We start from the raw sequence: 24,348 nt of genomic DNA, 5'->3' as shown, positions 1-24,348 counted from the left end.
CGTATCCCGGTGTCCATCCCCATGTCCCATATCCCGCTGTCCGTCCTGGTGTCCATCCCTGTGTCCCACATCCCTGTCCCCCATCCTATGTCCCACGTCCCGGTGTCCCCAACATGTCCACGTGTCCGTGTGTCCGTCCGTGTGCAGACGCACGGTGCAGGGCCGTCAGACGGGCGCAGAGGTGTGTCTGCATCCGTGTGTCCATGTGTCCATCCGTGTGTGTCCATCTCTCTGTCCGTCTGTCTGTCCATCCCAGGCGCACGGTGCAGGACCGTCAGACGGGGGCTGAACTGTGCCTGTCCATGTGTCCATGTGTCCGTCCATGTGTCCGTCTGTCCCAGGCGCACGGTGCAGGACCCTCAGATGGGCGCGGAGCTGTGTCTGTCCATGTGTCCATGTGTCCATCCATCTGTCCGTCCGTCTGTCTGTCCGTAGGCGCACGGTGCAGGACCATCAGACAGGCGCGGAGCTGTGTCTGTATCTGTGTGTGTCCGTGTGTCCATCTGTGTGTTCATGTGTCCATCTGTCTGTCCCAGGCGCACGGTGAAGGACCGTCAGATGGGGGCGGAGCTGTGTCTGTATCTGTGTGTGTCCGTGTGTCCATCTATCCATGTCCGTCTGTCCATCTGTAGGCGCACGGTGCAGGACCCTCAGACGGGTGCGGAGCTGTGTCTGTATCTGTGTGTGTCCATCCATGTGTCCGTGTGTCCATGTGTCCGTCTGTCTGTCCGTCCCAGGCGCACGGTGCAGGACCCTCAGACGGGTGCGGAGCTGTGTCTGTATCTGTGTGTGTCCATCCATGTATCCGTGTGTCCATCCGTCTGTCCGTCCGTCTGTCCATCTGTAGGCGCACGGTGCAGGACCCTCAGACGGGTGCGGAGCTGTGTCTGTATCCGTGTGTCCATCCATGTGTCCGTCTGTCTGTCCGTCCCAGGCGCACGGTGCAGGACCCTCAGACGGGTGCGGAGCTGTGTCTGTATCCGTGTGTCCGTGTGTCCATCTGTCCGTCTGTCTGTCCGTCCCAGGCGCACGGTGCAGGACCCTCAGACGGGTGCGGAGCTGTGTCTATATCTGTGTGTGTCCATCTGTCCGTCTGTCTGTCCGTCCCAGGCGCACGGTGCAGGACCCTCAGACGGGTGCGGAGCTGTGTCTATATCTGTGTGTGTCCATCTGTCCATCTGTCTGTCCGTCCCAGGCGCACGGTGCAGGACCCTCAGACGGGGGCGGAGCTGTGTCTGTATCCGTGTGTCCATCCGTGTGTCCGTCTGTCTGTCCGTCCCAGGCGCACGGTGCAGGACCGTCAGACGGGGGCCGAGCTGTGTCTGTATCCGTGTGTCCATCCGTGTGTCCATCTGTCTGTCCGTCCCAGGCGCACGGTGCAGGACCCTCAGACGGGTGCGGAGCTGTGTCTATATCTGTGTGTGTCCATCTGTCTGTCTGTCTGTCCGTCCCAGGCGCACGGTGCAGGACCGTCAGACGGGGGCCGAGCTGTGTCTGTATCTGTGTGTGTCCGTGTGTCCATCTGTCCGTCTGTCTGTCCGTCCCAGGCGCACGGTGCAGGACCGTCAGACGGGGGCGGAGCTGTGTCTGTATCTGTGTGTGTCCGTGTGTCCATCCGTGTGTCTGTCTGTCTGTCCGTCCCAGGCGCACGGTGCAGGACCCTCAGACGGGGGCCGAGCTGTGTCTGTCGGAGGAGCAGCTGGAGCTGGTGCAGCGCCTGCAGCGGGGGCACTTTGGGGACGTCAACTTCGACCCCTACGAGGTGGGGCAGGGACCCCCGCCCGGCCCCGTGGGGAACGGGGGATCGGGGCGGGATTCCCACTGGGAATGGGGCGGGATTCCCACTGGGAATGGGGCGGGATTCCCAAACGGAACGGGGCGGGATTCCCAAAGGGAACAGGGCGGGATTCCTAAAGGGAATGGGGTGGGATTCCCAGTGGGAATGCCCGTGGGGAGGCCCTAGGAATGGAATTCCCACTGGGAATGCAGGAGAGGAGGCCCCAGGGATAGAATTCCCATTGGGAATGGAGGTGGTGATGCCCTGGGCTTGGAATTCCCATCAGGAATGCCCAAGGGGAGGCCTCAGGGGCAAACTTCCCACTGGGAATGTGGGTGGTGAGGCCCCAGGGCTGGAATTCCCGTTGGGAATGTGGGGGTGGAATTCTCCTTGGGAATGTGGGAGGTGAAGCCCCCAGGGATGGAATTCCCACCAGGAATGCTGGAAGGGGAGGTCCCGGGGGTGGAGTTCGGAATTCCCACTGGGAATGTGGAAGAAGAGGCCTCAGGGCTGGAATTCCAACCGGGAATGCCCAAGGGAAGATCCTGGGGGCAGAATTCCCATTGGGAATGTGGGAGGGGAGGTCCTGGGGCTGGAATTCCCATTGGGAATGTGGGGGTGGAATTCTCATTGGGAATGTGGGAGGGAAGGCCCCATTGCTGGAATTCCCGCCGGGAATGCGGGCTGGGCACTGAGCATCCCCGTTTTTCCAGCCGTCCGTGGATTTCTTCACCCACGAGGTGCGGATCCACCCGGTGACCAACCGGCCCGCGGACAAACGGAGCTTCATCCCCTCCCTGGTGGAGAAGGAAAAGGTGGGAGAGAGGCCGGAATTCCGGGCAGAGATCCCGGTGGGATCAGGAGGGTGGGAAGATCCCGGTGGGATTGGGAGGGTGGAAAAGCTCCAGTGGGATCAGGAGATTGGAAGGATCCTGGTGGGATGGGGAGATTGGGAAGATCATGGTGAGATGGGAAGGGTGGAAAAGGATGAAGAGGATGGAAAAATCCCGATGGGATGAGGAGATTGGAAAGATCTTGGTTGGGTGAAGAGGATGGAAAGATCCTGGTGGGATCAGGAGGATGGAAAGATCCAGGTGGAATTGGGAGATTGGAAAGATCCGTATGGGATCAGGAGATTGGGAAGATCCTGGTGGGATCAGGAGGATGGAAAGATCCTGGTGGGATCAGGAGATTAGGAAGATCCTGGTGGGATCAGGAGGGTGGAAAAGCTGATAAGGATGAAAAGATCCCAGTGGATTGAAGGGATTGGAATGATCCTGGTGGGATGGGGAGATTGGAAAGATCCAGGTGGGATCAGGAGGGTCCGTGGAAAGCTGAGGAGGCTGGAACAGCTCCATTGGGATGCAGAGGATGGAAAGATCCAGATGGGATGGGGAGGATGGAAACACCCAGATGGGATGGGGAGATTGCAAAGATCCAGATGGGATCAGGTGGATCCATGGAAAGCTGAGGAGGATCCAGGTGGGATCAGGAGATTGGAAGGATCCAGTTGGGATGAGGAGATTGCAAAGATCCAGGTGGGATCAGGAGGGTCCGTGGAAAGCTGAGGAGGCTGGAAAAGCTCCGGTGGGATGAGTAGGATGGGAAGATCCCAGTGGGATGGGGAGATTGGAAAGATCCCATTGGAATGAGGAGGGTGGAAAAGCTCTGGTGGGATGGGGAAACCAGAAAGATCCAGGTGGGATCAGGAGATTGGGAAGATCCTGGTGGGATGGAGAGGGTGGAGAGATCCTGGTGGGATGAGAAGATGAGGAAGATCCTGGTTGAATGAAGAGGTTGGAAAGATCCAGGTGGGATGAGGAGATTGGAAAGATCCAGGTGGGATCAGGTGGATCCATGGAAAGCTGAGGAGGCTGGAACAGCTCCATTGGGATGCGGAGGATGGAAGATCCAGATGGGATGAGAAGGTTGGAAAGATCCCAGTGGGATGAGGAGGATGGAAAGATTCAGTTGGGATTAGGAGATTGGAAAGATCCCGGTGGGATCAGGAGGATCCATGGCAAGCTGAAGAGGCTGGAAAAGCTCTGATGGGATGAGGAGATGGGGAAGATCCAGGTGGGATGAAGATGATGGAAAGATCGTGGTGGGATCAGGAGATTGGGAAGATCCAGGTGGGATGGGGAAGGTGGAAAGACCCAGGTGGGATCAGGAGGATCTGTGGAAAGCTGAGGAGGGTGGGAAAGCTCTGGTGGGATGAGGAGATTGGGAAGATCCAGATGGGATCAGGAGCATCCATGAAAAGCTGAGGAGGATCCAGGTGGGATGAGGAGATTGGGAAGATCCTGATGGGATCAGGTGGATCCATGGAAAGCTGAGGAGGCTGGAACAGCTCCATTGGGATGCGGAGGATGGAAAGATCCAGATGGGATGAGGAGAATGGATAGATCCAGATGGGATGGGGAGATTGCAAAGATCCAGATGGGATCAGGTGGATCCATGGAAAGCTGAGGAGGATCCAGGTGGGGTCAGGAGATTGGAAAGATCCAGATGGGATCAGGAGGATCCATGGAAAGCTGAGGAGGACCCAGGTGGGATGAGGAGATTGGAAAGATCCAGATGGGATCAGGAGGATCCATGGAACGCTGAGGAGGCTGGAAAAGCCCTGGTGGGATGAGGAGATTGGGAAGAAGATCCAGATGGGATCAGGAGGATCCATGGAACGCTGAGGAGGCTGGAACAGCTCCGATGGGATGAGGAGGACGGAAAACTCCTCCCGCCCCATCCCGAATCCCGGGAATGCCGCGCAGGTCTCCAAGCTGGTGCACGCCATCAAGATGGGCTGGATCCAGCCGCGGAAGCCCAAGGAGAGCGCCCCCACCTTCTACGACCTGTGGGCGCGCGAGGACCCCGACTCGGTGCTGGGCCGGCACAAGATGCACGTGCCCGCGCCCAAAATGGCGCTGCCGGGGCACGCCGAGTCCTACAACCCGCCCCCGGAGTTCCTGCTCAGCCCCGAGGAGGTGGGAGCGCCGGGAAACTCCGGGGAATGCCGGGAACGCCGGGAGATCCCGCGGGGCCGCTCTGTGGTGGGGGTTTGGGGGGATCACGTTGGGTTTGGAAGGGTTTTTCCAGGGAATTTGGGGGAAAATTGCTCAGTTTTGGGAATTGTCGCCGCCCATGGAGTGGGATCAGCTCGGAATTCCCACTCAAAGAATTCCAGGATCCTGTGGGATGGAGGGACTTTTTCCTGGGAATTTGTGGGGTGTTTCATGGATGGGAGGAGTTTTGGGAATTGTCGCTGCCCGTGGAGTGGGATCGGCTTGGATTTCCCACCCGTAGCATTCCAGGTTCCTGAGGAATGGAGGGAGTTTTTCCAGGGAATTTTGTGGGAAAATTGCTCAGGGATGAGTTTTGGGAATTGTTGCCGCCCATGGAATGGGATCAGCTCGGAATTCCCACCCGGAGCATTCCAGGATTCCGTGGAATGGAGGGACTTTTTCCTGGGAATTTGTGGGGTGTTTCATGGATGGGAATTGGGAACTGGGAATTGTCGCTGCCCATGGGGTGGGATCAGCTCGGAATTCCCATCCAAAAAATTCCAGGTTCCCGTGGAATGGAGGGAGTTTCTCCAGGGAATTTGTGGGATGTTTCATCCGTGGGGCTGCTCAGGGATGAGTTTTGGGAATTGTGGACTGGGATCAGCTCAAAATTTCCATCCAAAGAATTCCAGGTTCCTGTGGAATGGAGGGAGTTTTTCCAGGGAATTTTTTGTGGGATGTTCCATCCCTGGGGTTGCTCAAGGATGAGTTTTGGGAGTTGTCGCTGCCCGTGGAATGGGATCAGCTCGGAATTCCCACACGGAACATTCCAGGTTCCTGTGGAATGGAGGGAGTGTTTTTCTAGGGAATTTGTGGGGTGTTTCATGGATGGAAATGGGGAATTGGGAATTGTCACTGCCTGTGGAATGGGATCAGTTCGGGATTCCCACCTGGAGAATTCCAGGATCCTGTGGAATGGAGGGAGGTTTTCCTGGGAATTTTTGGGGAAGTTTCATCCAGGGATGAGTTTTGGGAATTGTCGCTGCTCATGGAGTGGGATCAGCTCGGAATTCCCACCCGGAGCATTCCAGGTTCCCGTGGAATGGAGGGAGTTTTTCCAGGGAATCTGTGGGATGTTTCATCCCTGGCGTTGCTCAGGGAGGAGTTTTGGGAATTGTCGCCGCCCATGGAATGGGATCAGCTCGGAATTCCCACCCAGGGCATTCCCGGATCCTGTGGAATGGAGGGAGATTTGGGGTCGCTCCCCAGGGATTGGGGTGTCCCCGGATAACTGGGAGAGGCTGTGGAGTGGAATTTGGATCCAGAGGGGATGGATGGGGGGAAATGGGCAGGGAAATCCCAATGGGAAAAGCTCCAGTGGGATGAGGAGGGAGAGGCTGAGTAGGGTGGGAATATCCCAGTGGGATCAAGGTGGGAATATCCCAGTGGGATGGATGGAATATCCCAGTAGGATGGATGGAATATCCCAGTGGGATGGATGGAATATCCCAGTGGGATGGATGGAATATCCCAGTAGGATGGATGGAATATCCCAGTGGGATGGATGGAATATCCCAGTGGGATCAGGGTGGGAATATCCCAGTGGGATCAGGGTGGGAATATCCCAGTGGGATGGATGGAATATCCCAGTGGGATCAGGATGGAATATCCCAGTGGGATCAGGGTGGGAATATCCCAGTGGGATCAGGATGGAATATCCCAGTGGGATCAGGGTGGGAATATCCCAGTGGGATCAGGATGGAATATCCCAGTGGGATCAGGGTGGGAATATCCCAGTGGGATCAGGGTGGGAATATCCCAGTGGGATGGATGGAATATCCCAGTGGGATCAGGGTGGGAATATCCCAGTGGGATCAGGATGGAATATCCCAGTGGGATCAGGGTGGGAATATCCCAGTGGGATGGATGGAATATCCCAGTGGGATCAGGATGGAATATCCCAGTGGGATCAGGATGGGAAGATCCCAACAGGATGAGGAGGGTGGGAAATCCTGGCCAAGGAGCGGCCGATGGGAGTGATCCTGATCCTTGGGAATGGCTCTTCCCGAGCCCAGGGCATCCCATCCCATCCCCATTCCCCATTCCCCATTCCCCATTCCCATTTTTCCCAATCCTATTATCCCATTATCCCATCCCCATTTCCCATTCCCATCCCCATTCCCCATTATCCCCATCCCCATTATCCCATCATTCCCACATTCCCGCTGTTGTTTTTATCCTGTCAGGAGCTGACCTGGCAGCAGCAGGAGCCGTCGGAGCGGCGCCTGAGCTTTGTCCCGTGGCGCTTCCCATTCCCCATTCCCCGTTCCCTGTTTCCCATTCCCATCCCCATTCCCATTATCCCCATCCCCATTATCCCCATCCCCATTATCCCATCATTCCCACATTCCCGTTGTTGTTATCCCGTCAGGAGCTGGCCTGGCAGCAGCAGGAGCCGTCGGAGCGGCGCCTGGCGTTCCTCCCGCGGCGCTTCCCATTCCCCATTCCCCATTCCCCATTCCCCATTCCCCATTTCCCATTCCCCGTTCCCCATTATCCCAATCCCCACTATCCCACATTCCCGTTGTTGTTATCCCGTCAGGAGCTGGCCTGGCAGCAGCAGGAGCCGTCGGAGCGGCGCCTGCCGTTCCTCCCGCGGCGCTTCCCATTCCCCATTCCCCATTCCCCATTCCCCATTCCCCATTTCCCATTCCCCGTTCCCCATTATCCCAATCCCCACTATCCCACATTCCCGTTGTTGTTATCCCGGCAGGAGCTGGCCTGGCAGCAGCAGGAGCCGTCGGAGCGGCGCCTGCCGTTCCTCCCGCGGCGCTTCCCATTCCCCATTCCCCATTCCCAATCCCATCCCCATTCCCCGTTTCCCATTCCCATCCCCATTATCATTATCCCAATCCCCACTATCCCACATTCCCGCTGTTGTTATCCCGGCAGGAGCTGGCCTGGCAGCAGCAGGAGCCGTCGGAGCGGCGCCTGCCGTTCCTCCCGCGGCGCTTCCCGAGCCTGCGCGCCGTGCCCGCCTACCCGCGCTTCATCCACGAGCGCTTCGAGCGCTGCCTCGACCTCTACCTCTGCCCCCGCCAGCGCAAAATGAGGGTGCGCACCCCAGATCCCACAAAAAAAAACGGGAACGTTGGGTCGGGAATGCCGGAATTCCCGGCCGGAGGGTCAGGAGCAGCTGGGATTGTTGGTGTGGTGTCCGTCCCGCAGGTCAACGTGGATCCCGAGGATCTCATCCCCAAACTGCCCCGGCCGAGGGATCTGCAGCCATTCCCCACCACCCAGGCTCTGGTGAGGGGTTTTTTTGGGATATTCCAGCTGGAATGTGGGGCACACAGGGATTTGGTGGGAATGGGAATAGGGGAGTTGCCGGGAGAGGCTGAGGGATCTGTTGGGGCTCATCCCGGAGAAAATTGGGATTGAAGGGATCCAGGTGGAGTTTGGGATCTGCTCCCAGGGAAAAAGGGATGGGGAAAGAGGGAATGGGCTCAAGTTGGGATTTTTGGGAATATTCCCCTGGAATTTGGGGCACACAGGGATTTGGTGGGAATGGGAATGGGGGAAGTTCCCAGGATCAGCTGAGGGATCTGGGGGGGCTCATCCCAGAGAAAAGTGGGATTGAGGGAATCCAGAGTGATCCAGGGTGGGATCTGCTCCCAGGGAATGGGACAGGACCCAGGGAATGTCATCAAGTTGGGATTTTTGGGAATATTCCCCTGGAATTTGGGGCAAACAGGGATTTGGTGGGTTCGTGGTTGGGAATGGGAATGAGGGGATTCCTGAGAGTGCCTGAGGGAGCTGTTGGAGCTCATCCCAGAGAAAAGTGGGATTGAAGGAATCCAGAGTGATCCAGGGTGGGATCTGCTCCCAGGGAATGTCCTCAGGCTGGGATTCTCAAGAATATTCCCCTGGAAAGGGCTGGAATTCTGGTCTGGAATCCCCATTCCCTGGAATTCCCATCCCTGTGGATGTGGGATGGGGTGGCCTTGGTCTTGGGATCCCTCCAGATTCCAATTCCTCCTCCCTTCCCAAAATCCCAAATTCCTCCTCCCTTCCCGAGGATTCCGGAGCAGCTCCCGGAGGCTCCCCGGGAGCTCCTGGGATTTGGGATTCTCCCTCATTCCCGTTTTTTTTTCCCAGATTTACCGCGGCCATTCCAGCCTGGTGCGGACCATCAGCGTCTCCCCCAGCGGGCAGTGGTTGGTGTCAGGTACGGATTCATCCCTGGATTGGGAATTCCCAGGATAAATCCCATGGATCCACAGCCCAGCTCCACCCAGAGCTGCTCCGGGGCCAGGGTTGGGATCGGGGCTTTTCCCACTGGAAAATCCCAACCTTGGCTCCAGGGGAGGATCCCGGGATTGGCTCCGTCCTGCGGTGCCTCCGGAAAACTCCAGAGCTTTTCCAGCTGCTCTGGGGTCCCAATCCCATTCTGGGGTCCCAATCCCCCATTCCCAATCCAATTCCCATCTCCATTCCCATTATCCCATTCCCAATCCAAATCGCATTCCCATTATCCCATTTCCATTCCCATCCTCCCATTCCTAATCCCATTTCTGTTATTCCATTATCCGATTCCCATTATCCCAATCCCATTCCACTCTCATTCGCAATCTCATTCCCATTCCTGGGAATCCCATTCCTGGGAATCCCCTTCCTATCCCCATTCCCAATCCCATTCCCATTATCCCATCCCCATTCCCATTATCCCATTCCCATTAACCCATTATCCCATTCCCATTATCCCATCCCCATTCCCATTATCCCATCCTCGAATGATGGATTATCTCATCTTCATTATCTCATTGTCCCATCCCCATTCCCATTCCCAATCCCATCCCCATTATCCCATCCCCATTCCCATTATCCCATCCCCATTCCCATTATCCCATCCTCATTATCCCATTGTCCTATTCCCATTATCCCGTTCCTGTTATCCCATGCCCATCCCCATTCCCATTATCCCATTCCTATTATCCCCTCCCCATTCCCATTATCCGAATCCCATCCCTATTCCCATTTCCATTATTCCAGTATCCTCTTATTCCAATCCCAATTACATTCCGATTATGCCATCCCCATTCTCAGTCTCTTTATCCCATTCCCATTATCCCAATCCCATCCTCATTCCCATTATCCCCTTATCCCATCCTCATTCCCAATCCCATTATCCCCTTATCCCAACCCCAATTTCATTCCCATTATCCCATTCCCATTATCCCATCCCCCATTATCCCATTTCCATCCCCATCTGCATTCCCATTCCCATTCCCATTATCACATTCCCAATCCCGTTATCCCATCCCCCATTATCCCATTTCCATCCCCATCTGCATTCCCATTCCCATTCCTATTCCCATTCTCATTCCCAATATCACATTCCCAATCCCATTATCCCCTTATGCCATCCCCCTCCCCATTCCCATTGTCCCATCCTCATTATCACATTATCCCATTCCCATTCCCATAATGCCATTTCCATTATCCCAATCCCATCCCCATTCCCATCCCCAATCCCATTATCCCCTTATCCCATTCCCTACTCCCCTCTATCCCGTTGTAACCCCGCTGTTACCCCGTTGTTTCCCCGTTGTTACCCCGTTGTTACCCCGCTGTTACCCCGCTGTTACCCTGCTGTTACCCCGTTGTTTCCCCGTTGTTACCCCGCTGTTATCCTGTTGTTACCCCGCTGTTACCCCGTTGTAACCCCGCTGTTACCCCGCTGTTACCCCGCTGTTATCCCGTTGTTACCCCGTTGTAACCCCGCTGTTACCCCGCTGTTACCCCGCTGTTGCCCCGCTGTTACCCCGTTGTTACCCCGCTGTTACCCCGCTGTTACCCCGCTGTTACCCTGCTGTTACCCCGCTGTTACCCCGCTGTTACCCCGCTGTTATCCTGTTGTTATCCCGCTGTTACCCCATTGTTACCCCGCTGTTACCCCGTTGTAACCCCGCTGTTACCCCGTTGTTATCCCGTTGTTACCCCGTTGTTACCCCGTTGTAACCCCGCTGTTACCCCGCTGTTACCCCGCTGTTACCCCGCTGTTATCCTGTTGTTATCCCGCTGTTACCCCGCTGTTACCCCGCTGTTACCCTGCTGTTACCCCGCTGTTACCCCGCTGTTACCCCGCTGTTATCCTGTTGTTATCCCGCTGTTACCCCATTGTTACCCCGCTGTTACCCCGTTGTAACCCCGCTGTTACCCCGTTGTTATCCCGTTGTTACCCCGTTGTTACCCCGTTGTAACCCCGCTGTTACCCCGCTGTTACCCCGCTGTTATCCTGTTGTTATCCCGCTGTTACCCCGTTGTAACCCCGCTGTTACCCCGCTGTTACCCCGCTGTTATCCCGTTGTTACCCCGTTGTAACCCCGTTGTTGCACCGCTGTTACCCCGCTGTTGCCCCGCTGTTACCCCGTTGTTACCCCGCTGTTACCCCGCTGTTACCCCGCTGTTACCCTGCTGTTACCCCGCTGTTACCCCGCTGTTACCCCGCTGTTATCCTGTTGTTATCCCGCTGTTACCCCATTGTTACCCCGCTGTTACCCCGTTGTAACCCCGCTGTTACCCCGTTGTTATCCCGTTGTTACCCCGTTGTTACCCCGTTGTAACCCCGCTGTTACCCCGCTGTTACCCCGCTGTTACCCCGCTGTTATCCTGTTGTTATCCCGCTGTTACCCCATTGTTACCCCGCTGTTACCCCGCTGTTACCCCGCTGTTACCCCGTTGTAACCCCGCTGTTACCCCGCTGTTACCCTGTTGTTACCCCGCTGTTACCCCGTTGTTACCCCGTTGTTACCCTGTTGTTACCCCGTTGTTGCCCCGCTGTTACCCCGTTGTTGCACCGCTGTTATCCCGTTGTTACCCCGTTGTTGCCCCGCTGTTACCCCGCTGTTATCCCGCTGTTACCCTGCTGTTATCCCGTTGTTACCCCATTGTTTCCCTGTTGTTATCCCGTTGTTACCCCCTTGTCACCCCGTTGTTTCCCCGCTGTTACCCCGTTGTTACCCCGCTGTTACCCCGCTGTTACCCCGTTGTTACCCCGCTGTTATCCCGTTGTTACCCCGTTGTTTCCCCGCTGTTACCCCGCTGTTACCCCGTTGTTACCCCGCTGTTATCCCGTTGTTACCCCGTTGTTTCCCCGCTGTTACCCTGTTGTTATCCCGTTGTTACCCCGCTGTTACCCCGCTGTTACCCCGTTGTTTCCCCACTGTTACCCCGCTGTTTCCCCGCACAGGCTCGGATGACGGCACGGTGCGTTTCTGGGAGGTGAGCTCTGCGCGCTGCCTGCGCACGCTGCCCGTCGGATCCGTGGTCAAGAGCGTGGCCTGGAACCCCAACCCCTCCATCTGCCTCGTGGCCGTGGCCGTGTGAGTGCCCCGGGACCATTCCCACATTCCCAGATTTCCCTGGAATCATTCCCTGGAACATTCCCAACCCCTCCATCTGCCTCGTGGCCGTGGCCGTGTGAGTGCCCTGGGAGCATTCCCCACATTCCCAGATTTCCCTGGGACCCCAACCCCTCCATCTGCCTGGTGGCCGTGGCCGTGTGAGTGTCCTGGGACATTCCCAGATTCCCAAATTTCCCTGGGATCATTCCCTGGAACATTCCCAACCCCTCCATCTGCCTCGTGGCCGTGGCCGTGTGCATGTCCTGGGACATTCCCACATTCCCACATTCCCAAATTTCCCTGGAACCCCAACCCCTCCATCTGCCTCGTGGCCGTGGCCGTGTGAGTGCCCGAGATCATTCCCAGATTCCCAGATTTCCCTGGGATCATTCCCAACCCCTCCATCTGCCTGGTGGCCGTGGCCGTGTGAGTGTCCTGGAGCATTCCCAGATTTCCCTGGGATCATTCCCTGGAACCCCAACCCTTCCATCTGCCTCGTGGCCCTGGCCGTGTGAGTGTCCTGGAGCATTCCCACATTCCCAGATTCCCAGATTTCCCTGGAACATTCCCACATTCCCAGATTTCCCTGGAACCCCAACCCCTCCATCTGCCTGGTGGCCGTGGCCGTGTGAGTGCCCTGGGACATTCCCAGATTCCCAAATTTCCCTGGAACCCCAACCCCTCCATCTGCCTGGTGGCCGTGGCCGTGTGAGTGTCCCGGGACCATTCCCACATTCCCAGATTTCCCTGGAACCCCAACCCCTCCATCTGCCTGGTGGCCGTGGCCGTGTGAGTGCCCTGGGACATTCCCACATTCCCACATTCCCAAATTTCCCTGGGATCATTCCCTGGAACCCCAACCCCTCCATCTGCCTGGTGGCCGTGGCCGTGTGAGTGTCCCGGGACCATTCCCACATTCCCAGATTTCCCTGGAATTATTCCCTGGAACATTCCCAACCCCTCCATCTGCCTGGTGGCCGTGGCCGTGTGAGTGCCCCGGGACCATTCCCACATTCCCAGATTTCCCTGGAACCCCAACCCCTCCATCTGCCTGGTGGCCGTGGCCGTGTGCATGTCCTGGGACATTGCCACATTCCCAGATTCCCAAATTTCCCTGGAACCCCAACCCCTCCATCTGCCTCGTGGCCGTGGCCGTGTGAGTGCCCTGGGACATTCCCAGATTCCCAAATTTCCCTGGGATCATTCCCTGGAACATTCCCAACCCCTCCATCTGCCTCATGGCCGTGGCCGTGTGCATGTCCTGGGACATTGCCACATTCCCACATTCCCAAATTTCCCTGGAACCCCAACCCCTCCATCTGCCTGGTGGCCGTGGCCGTGTGAGTGCCCGGGATCATTCCCAGATTCCCAGATTTCCCTGGGATCATTCCCAACCCCTCCATCTGCCTGGTGGCCATGGCCATGTGAGTTCCCCCTGGGATCATTCCCAGATTTCCCTGGGATCATTCCCTGGAACTCCAACCCCTCCATCTGCCTCGTGGCCCTGGCCGTGTGAGTGTCCTGGAGCATTCCCACATTCCCAGATTCCCAGATTTCCCTGGAACATTCCCACATTCCCAGATTTCCCTGGAATCCCAACCCCTCCATCTGCCTCGTGGCCGTGGCCGTGTGCATGTCCTGGGACATTGCCACATTCCCAGATTCCCAAATTTCCCTGGAACCCCAACCCCTCCATCTGCCTGGTGGCCGTGGCCGTGTGAGTGTCCTGGAGCATTCCCACATTCCCAGATTCCCAGATTTCCCTGGGATCATTCCCACATTCCCAGATTTCCCTGGAACCCCAACCCAGCATCTGCCTGGTGGCCGTGTGAGTCCCCATGGATCATTCCCAGGGATCATTCCCAGATTTCCCTGGAATCCCAATCCCATTATCGTGTGAGTTCCCAGGGTTCCTTCCCCCAGGATCATTCCCCAGGGATCATTCCCAGTTTTCCTCTGGAGATCCCGGATCCTCTGCCAGAGTTCATTCCGTGCCTGAATTTAGAACAGCCCAATCCCGTCCCACAGGAGGGTTCCCTGATCCAGGATTTCCCTGATCCCATTCCCTAGGGATGAGCTCCTGGGGAGGATTCCTTGATCCCAGATTTCCCCTGATCTCAGATTCTTTAGGAATGAGCAGGTGCTCCTGGGGAGGATTCCTTGATCCCAGAGGATTCCCTGTTCCCAAATTTCTCATTCCCAGGGATGAGCAGGTGCTCCTGGGGGGAATTCCTTGATCCCAGAGGATTCCCCCTGATCCCAGATTTCCCATTTCCCAGGGATGAGCAGCTGCCCCTGGGGTGAATTCCCTGATCCCGTAGGATTCCCTGATCCCGTGTTCCCCATTTCCCAGGGATGAGCAGGTGCTCCTGGGAGGAATTCCCTGATCCTGGACTTCCCCTGATCCCAGAGGATTCCCCTTGATCCCAGATTTCCCATTCCCCACGGACGAGCAGGTGCTCCTGGGGAGGGTTCCATGATCCCAGAGGATTCCCCCTGATCCCAGAGAATTCCCCCTGATCCCGTAGGATTCCCTGATCCCGCGTTTCCCGTTCCCAGGGACGAGCAGGTGCTCCTGGGTGGAATTCCCTGATCCCAGAGAATTCCCCCTGATCCCAGAGGATTCCCTGATCCCGTGTTTCCCGTTCCAGGGACGAGCAGGTGGTCCTGGGGAGGATTCCCCCTGATCCCAGAGAATTCCCTCTGATCCCAGAGGATTCCCCCTGATCCCGCGTTCCCCATTTCCCAGGGACGAGCAGGTGCTCCTGGGCAGGGTTCCCTGATCCCAGAGGGTTCCCCCTGATCCCATGGGATTCCCTGATCCCGAATTCCCATTTCCCAGGGACGAGCAGGTGCTCCTGGGAGGAATTCCCTGATCCTGGACTTCCCCTGATCCCAGAGGATTCCCCTTGATCCCAGATTTCCCATTCCCCACAGACGAGCAGGTGCTCCTGGGGAGGGTTCCATGATCCCAGAGGATTCCCCCTGATACCAGAGAATTCCCCCGATCCCAGAGAATTCCCCCTGATCCCGCAGGATTCCCTGATCCCGCGTTTCCCGTTCCCAGGGACGAGCAGGTGCTCCTGGGGAGGGTTCCCTGATCCCAGAGGATTCCCTGATCCCAGAGGATTCCCTGGTCCCAGATTTCCCCCTGATCCCACGTTCCCCATTTCCCAGGGACGAGCAGTTGGTCCTGGGATGGTTTCCCTGATCCCAGAGGATTCCCCCTGATCCCGTGTTCCTCATTTCCCAGGGATGAGCAGGTGCTCCTGGGGAGGATTCCCCCGATCCCATGGGATTCCCTGATCCCGTGTTCCCCATTTCCCAGGGACGAGCAGGTGCTCCTGGGAGGAATTCCCTGATCCTGGACTTCCCCTGATCCCAGAGGATTCCCCTTGATCCCAGATTTCCCATTCCCCACAGACAAGCAGGTGCTCCTGGGGAGGGTTCCATGATCCCAGAGGATTCCCCCTGATCCCAGAGAATTCCCCCTGATCCCAGAGGATTCCCTGATCCCGCGTTTCCCATTCCCAGGGACGAGCAGGTGCTCCTGGGTGGAATTCCCTGATCCCAGAGGATTCCCTCTGATCCCAGAGGATTCCCTGATCCCGTGTTTCCCGTTCCAGGGACGAGCAGGTGCTCCTGGGATGGTTTCCCTGATCCCAGAGAATTCCCCCTGATCCCAGAGGATTCCCTGATCCCGTGTTCCCCATTTCCCAGGGATGAGCAGGTGCTCCTGGGCAGGGTTCCCTGATCCCAGAGGATTCCCCCTGATCCCATGGGATTCCTTGATCCCGAATTCCCATTTCCCAGGGAAGAGCAGGTGCTCCTGGGATGGTTTCCCTGATCCCAGATTTCCGCCTGATCCCGCGTTCCCCATTTCCCAGGGATGAGCAGGTGCTCCTGGGCAGGGTTCCCTGATCCCAGGGGGTTCCCAGATTTCCGCCTGATCCCGTCTTTCCCATTTCCCAGGGACGAGCAGTTGGTCCTGGGATGGTTTCCCTGATCCCAGAGGATTCCCTCTGATCCCAGAGGATTCCCTGATCCCATAGGATTCCCTGATCCCGTGTTTCCCGTTCCAGGGACGAGCAGGTGCTCCTGGGATGGTTTCCCTGATCCCAGAGAATTCCCCCTGATCCCAGAGGATTCCCTGATCCCGTGTTTCCCGTTCCAGGGACGAGCAGGTGCTCCTGGGATGGTTTCCCTGATCCCAGAGAATTCCCCCTGATCCCATAGGATTCCCTGATCCCGTGTTCCCCATTTCCCAGGGATGAGCACGTGCTCCTGGGCAGGGTTCCCTGATCCCAGAGGGTTCCCCCTGATCCCATGGGATTCCCTGATCCCGAATTCCCATTTCCCAGGGACGAGCAGGTGCTCCTGGTGAACGCGGGCCTGGGGGACCGGCTGCTGGTGTCGGGCACGGATCAGCTGCTGGACTCGTGGCAGGCTCCGGAGGAGGAGCGGCCGCAGCCGGCGCGCTGGGAGCCGGCCGGCGCCGAGGAGCGCGCCCGGGGCATCCGCCTGAGGGTGCAGCACGGCAAGGTGGGACCCGCCTTCCCAAAATCCCGCTGGGATCGGCGTTCCCGGGATCCGGGGTGGATTGGCACCCAGCGATCGACGTTCCTGAGATCGGGGTGGGATTTGCATTCCCAGGATCTGGGTGGCATCGGCATTCCCGGGATCTGGGTGGGATCGGTGTTCTTGGGATCTGGGTGGTCTTGGCATTCCTGGAATCTGGCCAGGATCAGCATTCCCGGGATCTGGGTGGGATCGGTGTTCCCGGGGTCTGGATGGGATTGGCATTCCTGGGGTCTGGGTGGGATCATTGTTCTTGGGATCCAGGTGGGATCAGCATTCCCAGGATCTGGGTGGGCTCACCATTCCTGGGATCCGTCTGGGATTGGAATCCCTGGGATCTGGCTGGGATCGGCATTCCCAGGATTTGGGTGGGCTCGGTGTTCCCAGGATCCGGGTGGGATCAGCATCTCCGGGATCCAGGTGGGATCGGCATTCCTGGGATCTGGGTGGGATCGGTGTTCTTGGGATCTGGGTGGCCTTGGCATTCCTGGGATCTGGCCAGGATCAGCATTCCCGGGATCTGGGTGGGATCACCATTCCCGAGATCCGGATGGGATCAGCATTCCCACCGTTTGGGCGGGATTGGCATTACCAGGGCTGGATGGGATGGGATCCCAATCTGGATGGGATTGGTATTCCCGGGATCCCGCTGGGATCATTTTTTTTGGGATCTGTGTGGGATCAGCATTCCCAGGATCTGGGTGGGATCGGTGTTCCCAGGATCCAGCTGGGATCAACATCCCTAGGATCTGGGTGGGATCGATATTCCTGGGATCTGGATGGGATTGGCATTCCCGGGATCCGGGTGGGATCAGTGTTCTTGGGGTCTGGCCAGGATCACCATTCCCGGGATCTGGCTGGGATCGGTGTTCTTGGGATATGGGTGGGATTGATATTTTTGGGATCCGGGTAGGATCGGTATTCCTGGGATCTAGATGGGATCAGCATTCCCAGGATCTGGGTGGGATCGGCATTCCCAGTATCTGGGCGGGATCAACATTCTTGGGATCTGGTTGGGATTGGCGTTCCTGGGATCCAGCTGGGATCAGCATTCCCGGGCTCTGGGTGGGATCGGTGTTCTTGGGATCAGCATTCCCAGGATCTGGGTGGGATCAGCATTCCTGGCATCCGGCTGGGATCAATGTTTTTGGGATTTGTGTGGGATCAGCATTCCTGGGATCTGGATGGGATCAGCATTCCTGGGGTTTAGGTGGGATCAGCATTTCCAGGATCTGGGTGGGATCAGAATTCCTGGGATCCAGCTGGGATCAGAATTCCTGGGATACGGCTGGAATCGGCGTTCCAGGATTCAGGTGGGATCGGCATTCCCAGGATCTGGATGGGATCTGTGTTCTTGGGATCCAGATGGGATCAGCATTCCCAGGATCCGGCTGGGATCAGTGTTCTTGGGATCTGGCTAGGATCAGCATTCCCAGGATCTGGGTGGGATCGGCATTCCCTGGATCTGGGTGGGATCGGCATTCCTGGAATCTGGGTGGGCTCGACATTCCCAGGATCTGTGTGGGATCAATATTCCCGGGATCTGGCTGGGCTTGGTATTCCCAGGATTTGGGATTTATGGATCAGTCTCTGCTCCGGGATCTTGGGAGGGGCCTCATTCCCACATCTGCATCCCAAGGGACACAATCCCAAATGGATCCTTGTTCCCTGCTCTGTATCCCAAGGGAAGGATCCCAAAAGGATTCTGACCCTCTCTCCACATCCCGAGGGATCCCTTCCCATTCCCGGGAATCCCAGGCAGTGCCGGAGCCTTTCCCCAGCCCCGTTTTCCAGGGATCCCCCGGAACGTTTCCCGGAGCCGCAGGAATTCCAGCTGGGATCGGCCCCTTTTCCCAGCTTATCCCAGGAATCCTCGGTCTCAGTCCCTGCCCAGCTTCCCGAAGCCCCAAATCCCGGAATTCCACCAAATTCCTGTTCCCATTCCCGTTCCCATTCCCACCCCGAGGAGCTCTGGGATGATCCAGAAACTCAGGGTCTCCCCCAGATCCCATTCCCATTCCCATTCCCATTCCCACCCCGAGTAGCTTCAGGATGATCCAGAAGATTGGGATGTCTCCCAGATCCCATTCTCATCCCTATCCCATTCCCATCCCAATCCCATTCCCATCCCGTTCCAATCCCATTCCCAATCCCGATCCTGTTCCAGCCGGTGGCACGGGTGACACGGCACACCCAGGGCGGTTCCCGGGCCTCCATGGTGATCCAGAGGGTCGGGATTTTGGGATCTCACTTGGATCCCATTCCTATTCCCAATCCCATTCCCACCCCAAGGAGCTCTGGGGTGATCCAGAGGGTCGGGATTTTGGGATCTCACCTGGATCCCAATGGCAATCCCATTCGCATTCCCATCCTGAGGAGCTCCAGGATGATTCAGAGGGTTGGGATCTCACCTGCATCCCATTCCTGATCCCATTTCTGATCCCAATCCCATTCCCAGCCGGTGACGCAGGTGACGTGGCACGGCACGGGTGACTACTGGGCCCTGATGTTGATCCAGAGGGTCGGGATTTCAGGATCTGACCCAATTCCCGTTCCCATTCCATTCCCAGCTGGTGATGCAGGTGACATGGCACAGCCAGGGTCTCCATGGTGATCCAGAGGGTCGGGATTTTGGGATCTCACCCAGATCCCGTTCCTGATCCCGATCCCAATCCCATTCCATTCCCAGCCGGTGACACAGGTGACGTGGCACGGCAAGGGCGATTCCTGGGCCTCAGTGGTGATCCAGAGGGTCGGGATTTCAGGATCTCACCCAGGTCCCAATCCCAGTCCCATTCCCACCTTGAGGAGCCCTGGGATGATCCAGAGGGTCGGGATTTTGGGATCTTACTCAGATTGCCATCTCAATCCCACCTTGAGGAGCTCTGGGATGATCCAGAGGCTCAAGTTCTTGAGATCTCACCTGATCCTAATTCCCAATCCCATTCCATTCCATTCCCCGCAGGTGACGGGGCACAGCCAGGGCGATTCCTGTGCCTCAGTGGTGATCCAGAGGGTCGGGATCTTGGGATCTGACCCGGATCCCATTCCCAATCCCACCCCAAGGAGCCCTGGGATGATCCAGAGGGTCAGAATCTCAGGATCTCACCCATATCCCAGTCCCATTCCGTTCCCAGTCAGTGATGCAGGTGATGTGGCACAGCCAGGGCGGTTCCCGGGCCTCCATGGTGATCCAGAGGGTCGGGATTTTGGGATCTCACTTGGATCCCATTCCTATTCCCAATCCCATTCCCACCCCAAGGAGCTCTGGGGTGATCCAGAGGGTCGGGATTTTGGGATCTCACCTGGATCCCAGTCGCAATGCCATTCCCATTCCCATCCTGAGGAGCTCCAGGATGATTCAGAGGGTTGGGATCTCACCTGCATCCCATTCCTGATCCCATTTCTGATCCCAATCCCATTCCCAGCCGGTGACGCAGGTGACGTGGCACGGCAAGGGCAATTCCTGGGCCTCAGTGGTGATCCAGAGGGTCGGGATTTTGGGATCTCACCCGGATCCCAATCCCATTCCCATTGCATTCCCAGCCTGTGACACAGGTGACGTGGCACAGCCAGGGTCTCCATGGTGATCCAGAGGGTCGGGATTTCGGGATCTCACCCAGATCCCAATCCCAATCCCATTTCCATTCCCAGCCGGTGACGCAGGTGACGTGGCACGGCCAGGGCGACTACTGGGCCCCGATGTTGATCCACAGGGTCGGGATTTTGGGATCTCACCTGGATCCCAATCGCAATCCCATTCGCATTCCCATCCTGAGGAGCTCCAGGATGATTCGGAAGATCGGGATCTCACCTGGATCCCATTCCTTTCTCTTTCCCATTCCCAGCCGGTGACGCAGGTGACGTGGCACGGCAAGGGCGACTACTGGGCCTCAGTGGTGATCCAGAGAGTCGGGATTTTGGGATCTCACCTGTATCCCGTTCCTTTCTCTTTCCCATTCCCAGCCGGTGACGCAGATGACGTGGCACGGCAAGGGCGACTACTGGGCGTCGGCGGTGATCCAAAGGGTCGGGATTTTGGGATCTCACTCGGATTTCCATCTCAATCCCACCTTAAGGAGCTCAGGGATGATCCAGAGGGTCGGGATTTCGGGATCTCACCCGGATCCCATTCCTGATCCCGTTCCAGCCGGTGACGCAGGTGACGTGGCACGGCAAGGGCGACTACTGGGCGTCGGTGGTGCGGAACCCGGGCGGCCGGCAGGTGCTGATCCACCAGAGCAGCCGGCGCTGGAGCCAGGACCCGTTCCGGAGGAGCCCGGGGATGATCCAGTGCGTGCGGTTCCACCCGGTGCGGCCCTACTTCCTGGTGGCCTCGCAGCGCTCCGTGCGCGTCTACAACCTGCTGCGCCAGGAGCTCACCAAGAAGCTGCAGAGCAACTGCCAGTGGATCTCCAGCATGGCCGTGCACCCCGGAGGTGCGCGATCCCCCCGGGAATGAGGGGATTCCCGGTGGGAATGAGGGGATTCCCGGTGGGAATGAGGGGATCCCGCTGATCCCGGCGCTGTTCCCTAGGGGACAACGTGATCTGCGGCAGCTACGACAGCAAGCTGGCCTGGTTTGACCTGGACCTGTCCACGCGGCCCTACCGGCTGCTGAGGTGAGTCCTGGGGTTCCTGTGTCTGTCCCGCTTTCCCAGTGCCGATTCCCATTCTCCCGGGCTCTAAATCCCGGTTTTCCCCGTGTCTGTCCCATTTCCTGGGCTCTGATTCCCGTTTTTCCCTGATTCCCGGTGTTTTTTCCCAGTGCTGATTCCCGTTTCTCCTGGTGCTGATTCCCGTTTTTCCCCGTGTCTTTCTCGTTTTCCGGACTCTAATTCCCGTTTTTCCCAGTGTCTATCCCGGTGTTTTTCCCAGACTCCAAGTCCCGTTTTTTCCAGTGTTTTTCCTGGTGCTAATTCCCATTTTTCCTGGTGTTTTTCCCATTTCCCCTGCTCTGATTCCTGTTCTTCCAGGCTCTAATTCCTTTTTTTCCCATTTATCCCGTTTTCCCAGTGCTGATTCCCGGTGTTTTTCCTGGGTTCTAATTGCCATTATTCCCAGTGGTTTTCCCTGTGTTTTTCCTGTTGGTAATTCCCATTTTTCCAGACTCTAATTCCATTTTTTTCCCTGTGTCTATCCCGGTGTTTTTCCCAGCGCTGATTTCCATTTTTCCTGTTGTTTTCCCATTGTTGACTCCCGTTTTTCCCAATGTTTTTCCTAGGCTCTAATTCCAGTTTTCCCTGTGCTGATTCCTGTTTTCCCGGTGTTTTTCCTGATGCTAATTCCCGTTTTTCCCGGTGTTTTTCCAGGCTCTAATTCCTGTTTATCCTGGTGTTTTTCCCGATGTTTTTCCCGGTGTTTTTCCCAGTGCTGATTCCCGTTTTTCCTGGGCGCTAATTCCCAGTTTTTCCTGGTGTCTATCCTGTTTTTCCAGTGCTTCCTGGTTTTCCCAGTGTTTTTCCTGATGTTTTTCCTGGTGTTTTTCCCACTGCTGATTCCCATTTTCCCGGTGTTTTTCCCTGTTCTTTTTCCCTGTTCTGATTCCCATTTTCCCCATTGTTTTCCTGGCTCTGATTCCATTCTCCCCGTTGTTTATCCCAGCTCTCATTCCCGTTTTTCCTAGAGCCAATTCCCATTTTTCCCAGTGTTTTTCCCAGCTGTAATTCCCATTTTTCCAGTGTTTTCCCTATTCTAATTCCCATTTTTCCCGGTATTTTTCCCGGTATTTTTCCTGGTGCTAATTCCCATTTTTCCCGTTGTTTTCCCTGCTCTAATTCCCATTTTTCCCAGTGTTTTTCCCACTGCTAATTCCATTTTCCCCGTTGTTTTTCCTGCTCTAGTTCTCATTTTCCCGCTGTTTTCCCAGTGCTAATTCCCATTTTCCCGGTGATTTCCCTGTCCTGATTCCTGGTTTTCCCTGTTCTGATTTTTTCCCATTGCTGATTCCCAGTATTTTTCCCATTCTGATTACCATTTTTCCCAGTGCTAATTCCCATTTTTCCCGGTGTTTTTCTTGGTGTTTTTCCTAGTGCTAATTCCCATTTTTCCCAGTGTTTTTCCCAGCGCTAATTCCCGTTTTTCCCAGTGTTTTCCCTGTACTAATTCCCATTTTTCCCAGTATTTTTCCCGGTGCTAATTCCCATTTTTCCCGGTGCTAATTCCCATTTTTCCCGGTGTTTATGCCATTGCCAATTCCCATTTTTCCAGTATTTTTCCCATTCTGATTCCCATTTTTCCTGGTGCTAATTCCATTTTTCCCGGTGTTTTTCCGGTTGTTTTTCCCGTTCTGATTCCCACTTTTCCCTCCCCGCGTCAGGCACCACGGCCGCGCCGTGCGCTCGGTGGCGTTCCACCGCCGCTACCCCCTGTTCGCCTCCGGCTCCGACGACGGCTCCGTCATCGTCTGCCACGGCATGGTCTACAAGTGCGGAACTGTCACGGGATTTACGGGACTGGTCTGGGGGATTTGTGGGAATTGTTTGTGGGATTCACCGGGAATTGTCACGGAATTTGTGGGATTTGTTTGGGGATTTGTGGATTGGTTTGTGGGATTCACCGGGAATTGTCACAGGATTTATGGGAATTGTTTGGGGATTTATGGGATTTATTTTGGGGATTGATGGGAATTGTCTGTGGGATTTACGGGATTCACTTGTGGGATTCACCGGGAATTGTCATGGGATTTACGGGATTTATTTAGGGGATTTGTGGGATTTGTTTGTGGGATTCACCGGGAATTGTCACAGGATTTATGGGATTTCTTTGTGGGATTTATGGGATTTGTCTGTGGGATTCACCGGGAATTGTCACGGATTTGTGGGATTTGTTTGTGGGATTCACCGGGAATTGTCATGGGATACACCGGGATTTATTTAGGGGATTTGTGGGATTTGTTTGTGGGATACACCGGGAATTGTCACAGGATTTATGGGATTTGTTTGGGGGATTTGTGGGAATTGTTTGTGGGATTCACCGGGAATTGTCACGGGATTTATTTAGGGATTTGTGGGAATTGTTTGTGGGATTCACCGGGAATTGTCACTGAATTTGCGGGATTTGTTTGGGGGATTTGTGGGATTTGTTTGTGGGATTCACCGGAATTGTCACGGGATTTATGGGATTTGTTTGTGGGATTTGTGGGATTTGTTTGTGGGATTCACCGGGAATTGTCATGGGATTTGTGGGATTTATTTAGGAGATTTGTGGGATTTGTTTGTGGGATTCACCGGGAATTGTCATGGGATTTGCGGGATTTGTTTGGGGATTTGTGGGGTTTGTTTGTGGGATTCACCGGGAATTGTCATGGGATTTATGGATTTGTTTGTGGGATTCACCAGGAATTGTCACAGGATTTACGGGAATTGTTTGGGGGATTTATGGGATTTATTTAGGGGATTTGTGGGGTTTGTTTGTGGGATTCACCGGGAATTGTCATGGGATTTGCGGGATTTGTTTGTGGGATTTGTGGGATTTGTTTGTGGGATTCACCGGGAATTGTCACGGGATTTAGGGGATTTGTTTGTGGGATTCACCAGGATTTAACATGGGATTGATGGGATTTATTTGGGGGATTTGTGGGATTTGT

At 56.1% G+C, this 24,348-nt stretch overlaps 1 protein-coding gene across 1 annotated transcript in view; it reads left to right on the top strand.

Annotated features, from left to right (window-relative positions):
* The window catches only part of LOC128950199 (ribosome biogenesis protein BOP1-like), a gene marked incomplete at its 3' end in the record, with an annotated part of 29,630 nt that extends 6,443 nt beyond the window's left edge, over positions 1–23,187 (top strand). Inside the window, exons 5-15 of the mRNA XM_054295081.1 lie at positions 1,645–1,762; positions 2,491–2,592; positions 4,546–4,758; positions 7,729–7,890; positions 8,005–8,085; positions 8,935–9,004; positions 12,029–12,161; positions 16,544–16,724; positions 20,911–21,199; positions 21,298–21,382; positions 23,080–23,187. Coding sequence (XP_054151056.1) covers positions 1,645–1,762; positions 2,491–2,592; positions 4,546–4,758; positions 7,729–7,890; positions 8,005–8,085; positions 8,935–9,004; positions 12,029–12,161; positions 16,544–16,724; positions 20,911–21,199; positions 21,298–21,382; positions 23,080–23,187 — 1,542 coding nt within the window. The remainder of the gene's footprint in view (positions 1–1,644; positions 1,763–2,490; positions 2,593–4,545; positions 4,759–7,728; positions 7,891–8,004; positions 8,086–8,934; positions 9,005–12,028; positions 12,162–16,543; positions 16,725–20,910; positions 21,200–21,297; positions 21,383–23,079) is intronic.
* Between the last annotated feature and the right edge of the window lie 1,161 nt (positions 23,188–24,348).

The sequence above is a fragment of the Melozone crissalis genome, unplaced genomic scaffold, assembly GCF_028551555.1.
Source record: "Melozone crissalis strain CALT ecotype California unplaced genomic scaffold, PUWL_Pcris_2 ptg000490l_1, whole genome shotgun sequence".
Lineage (NCBI taxonomy): Eukaryota > Metazoa > Chordata > Aves > Passeriformes > Passerellidae > Melozone > Melozone crissalis.
This window is presented reverse-complemented; position numbering and strand designations above follow the sequence as displayed.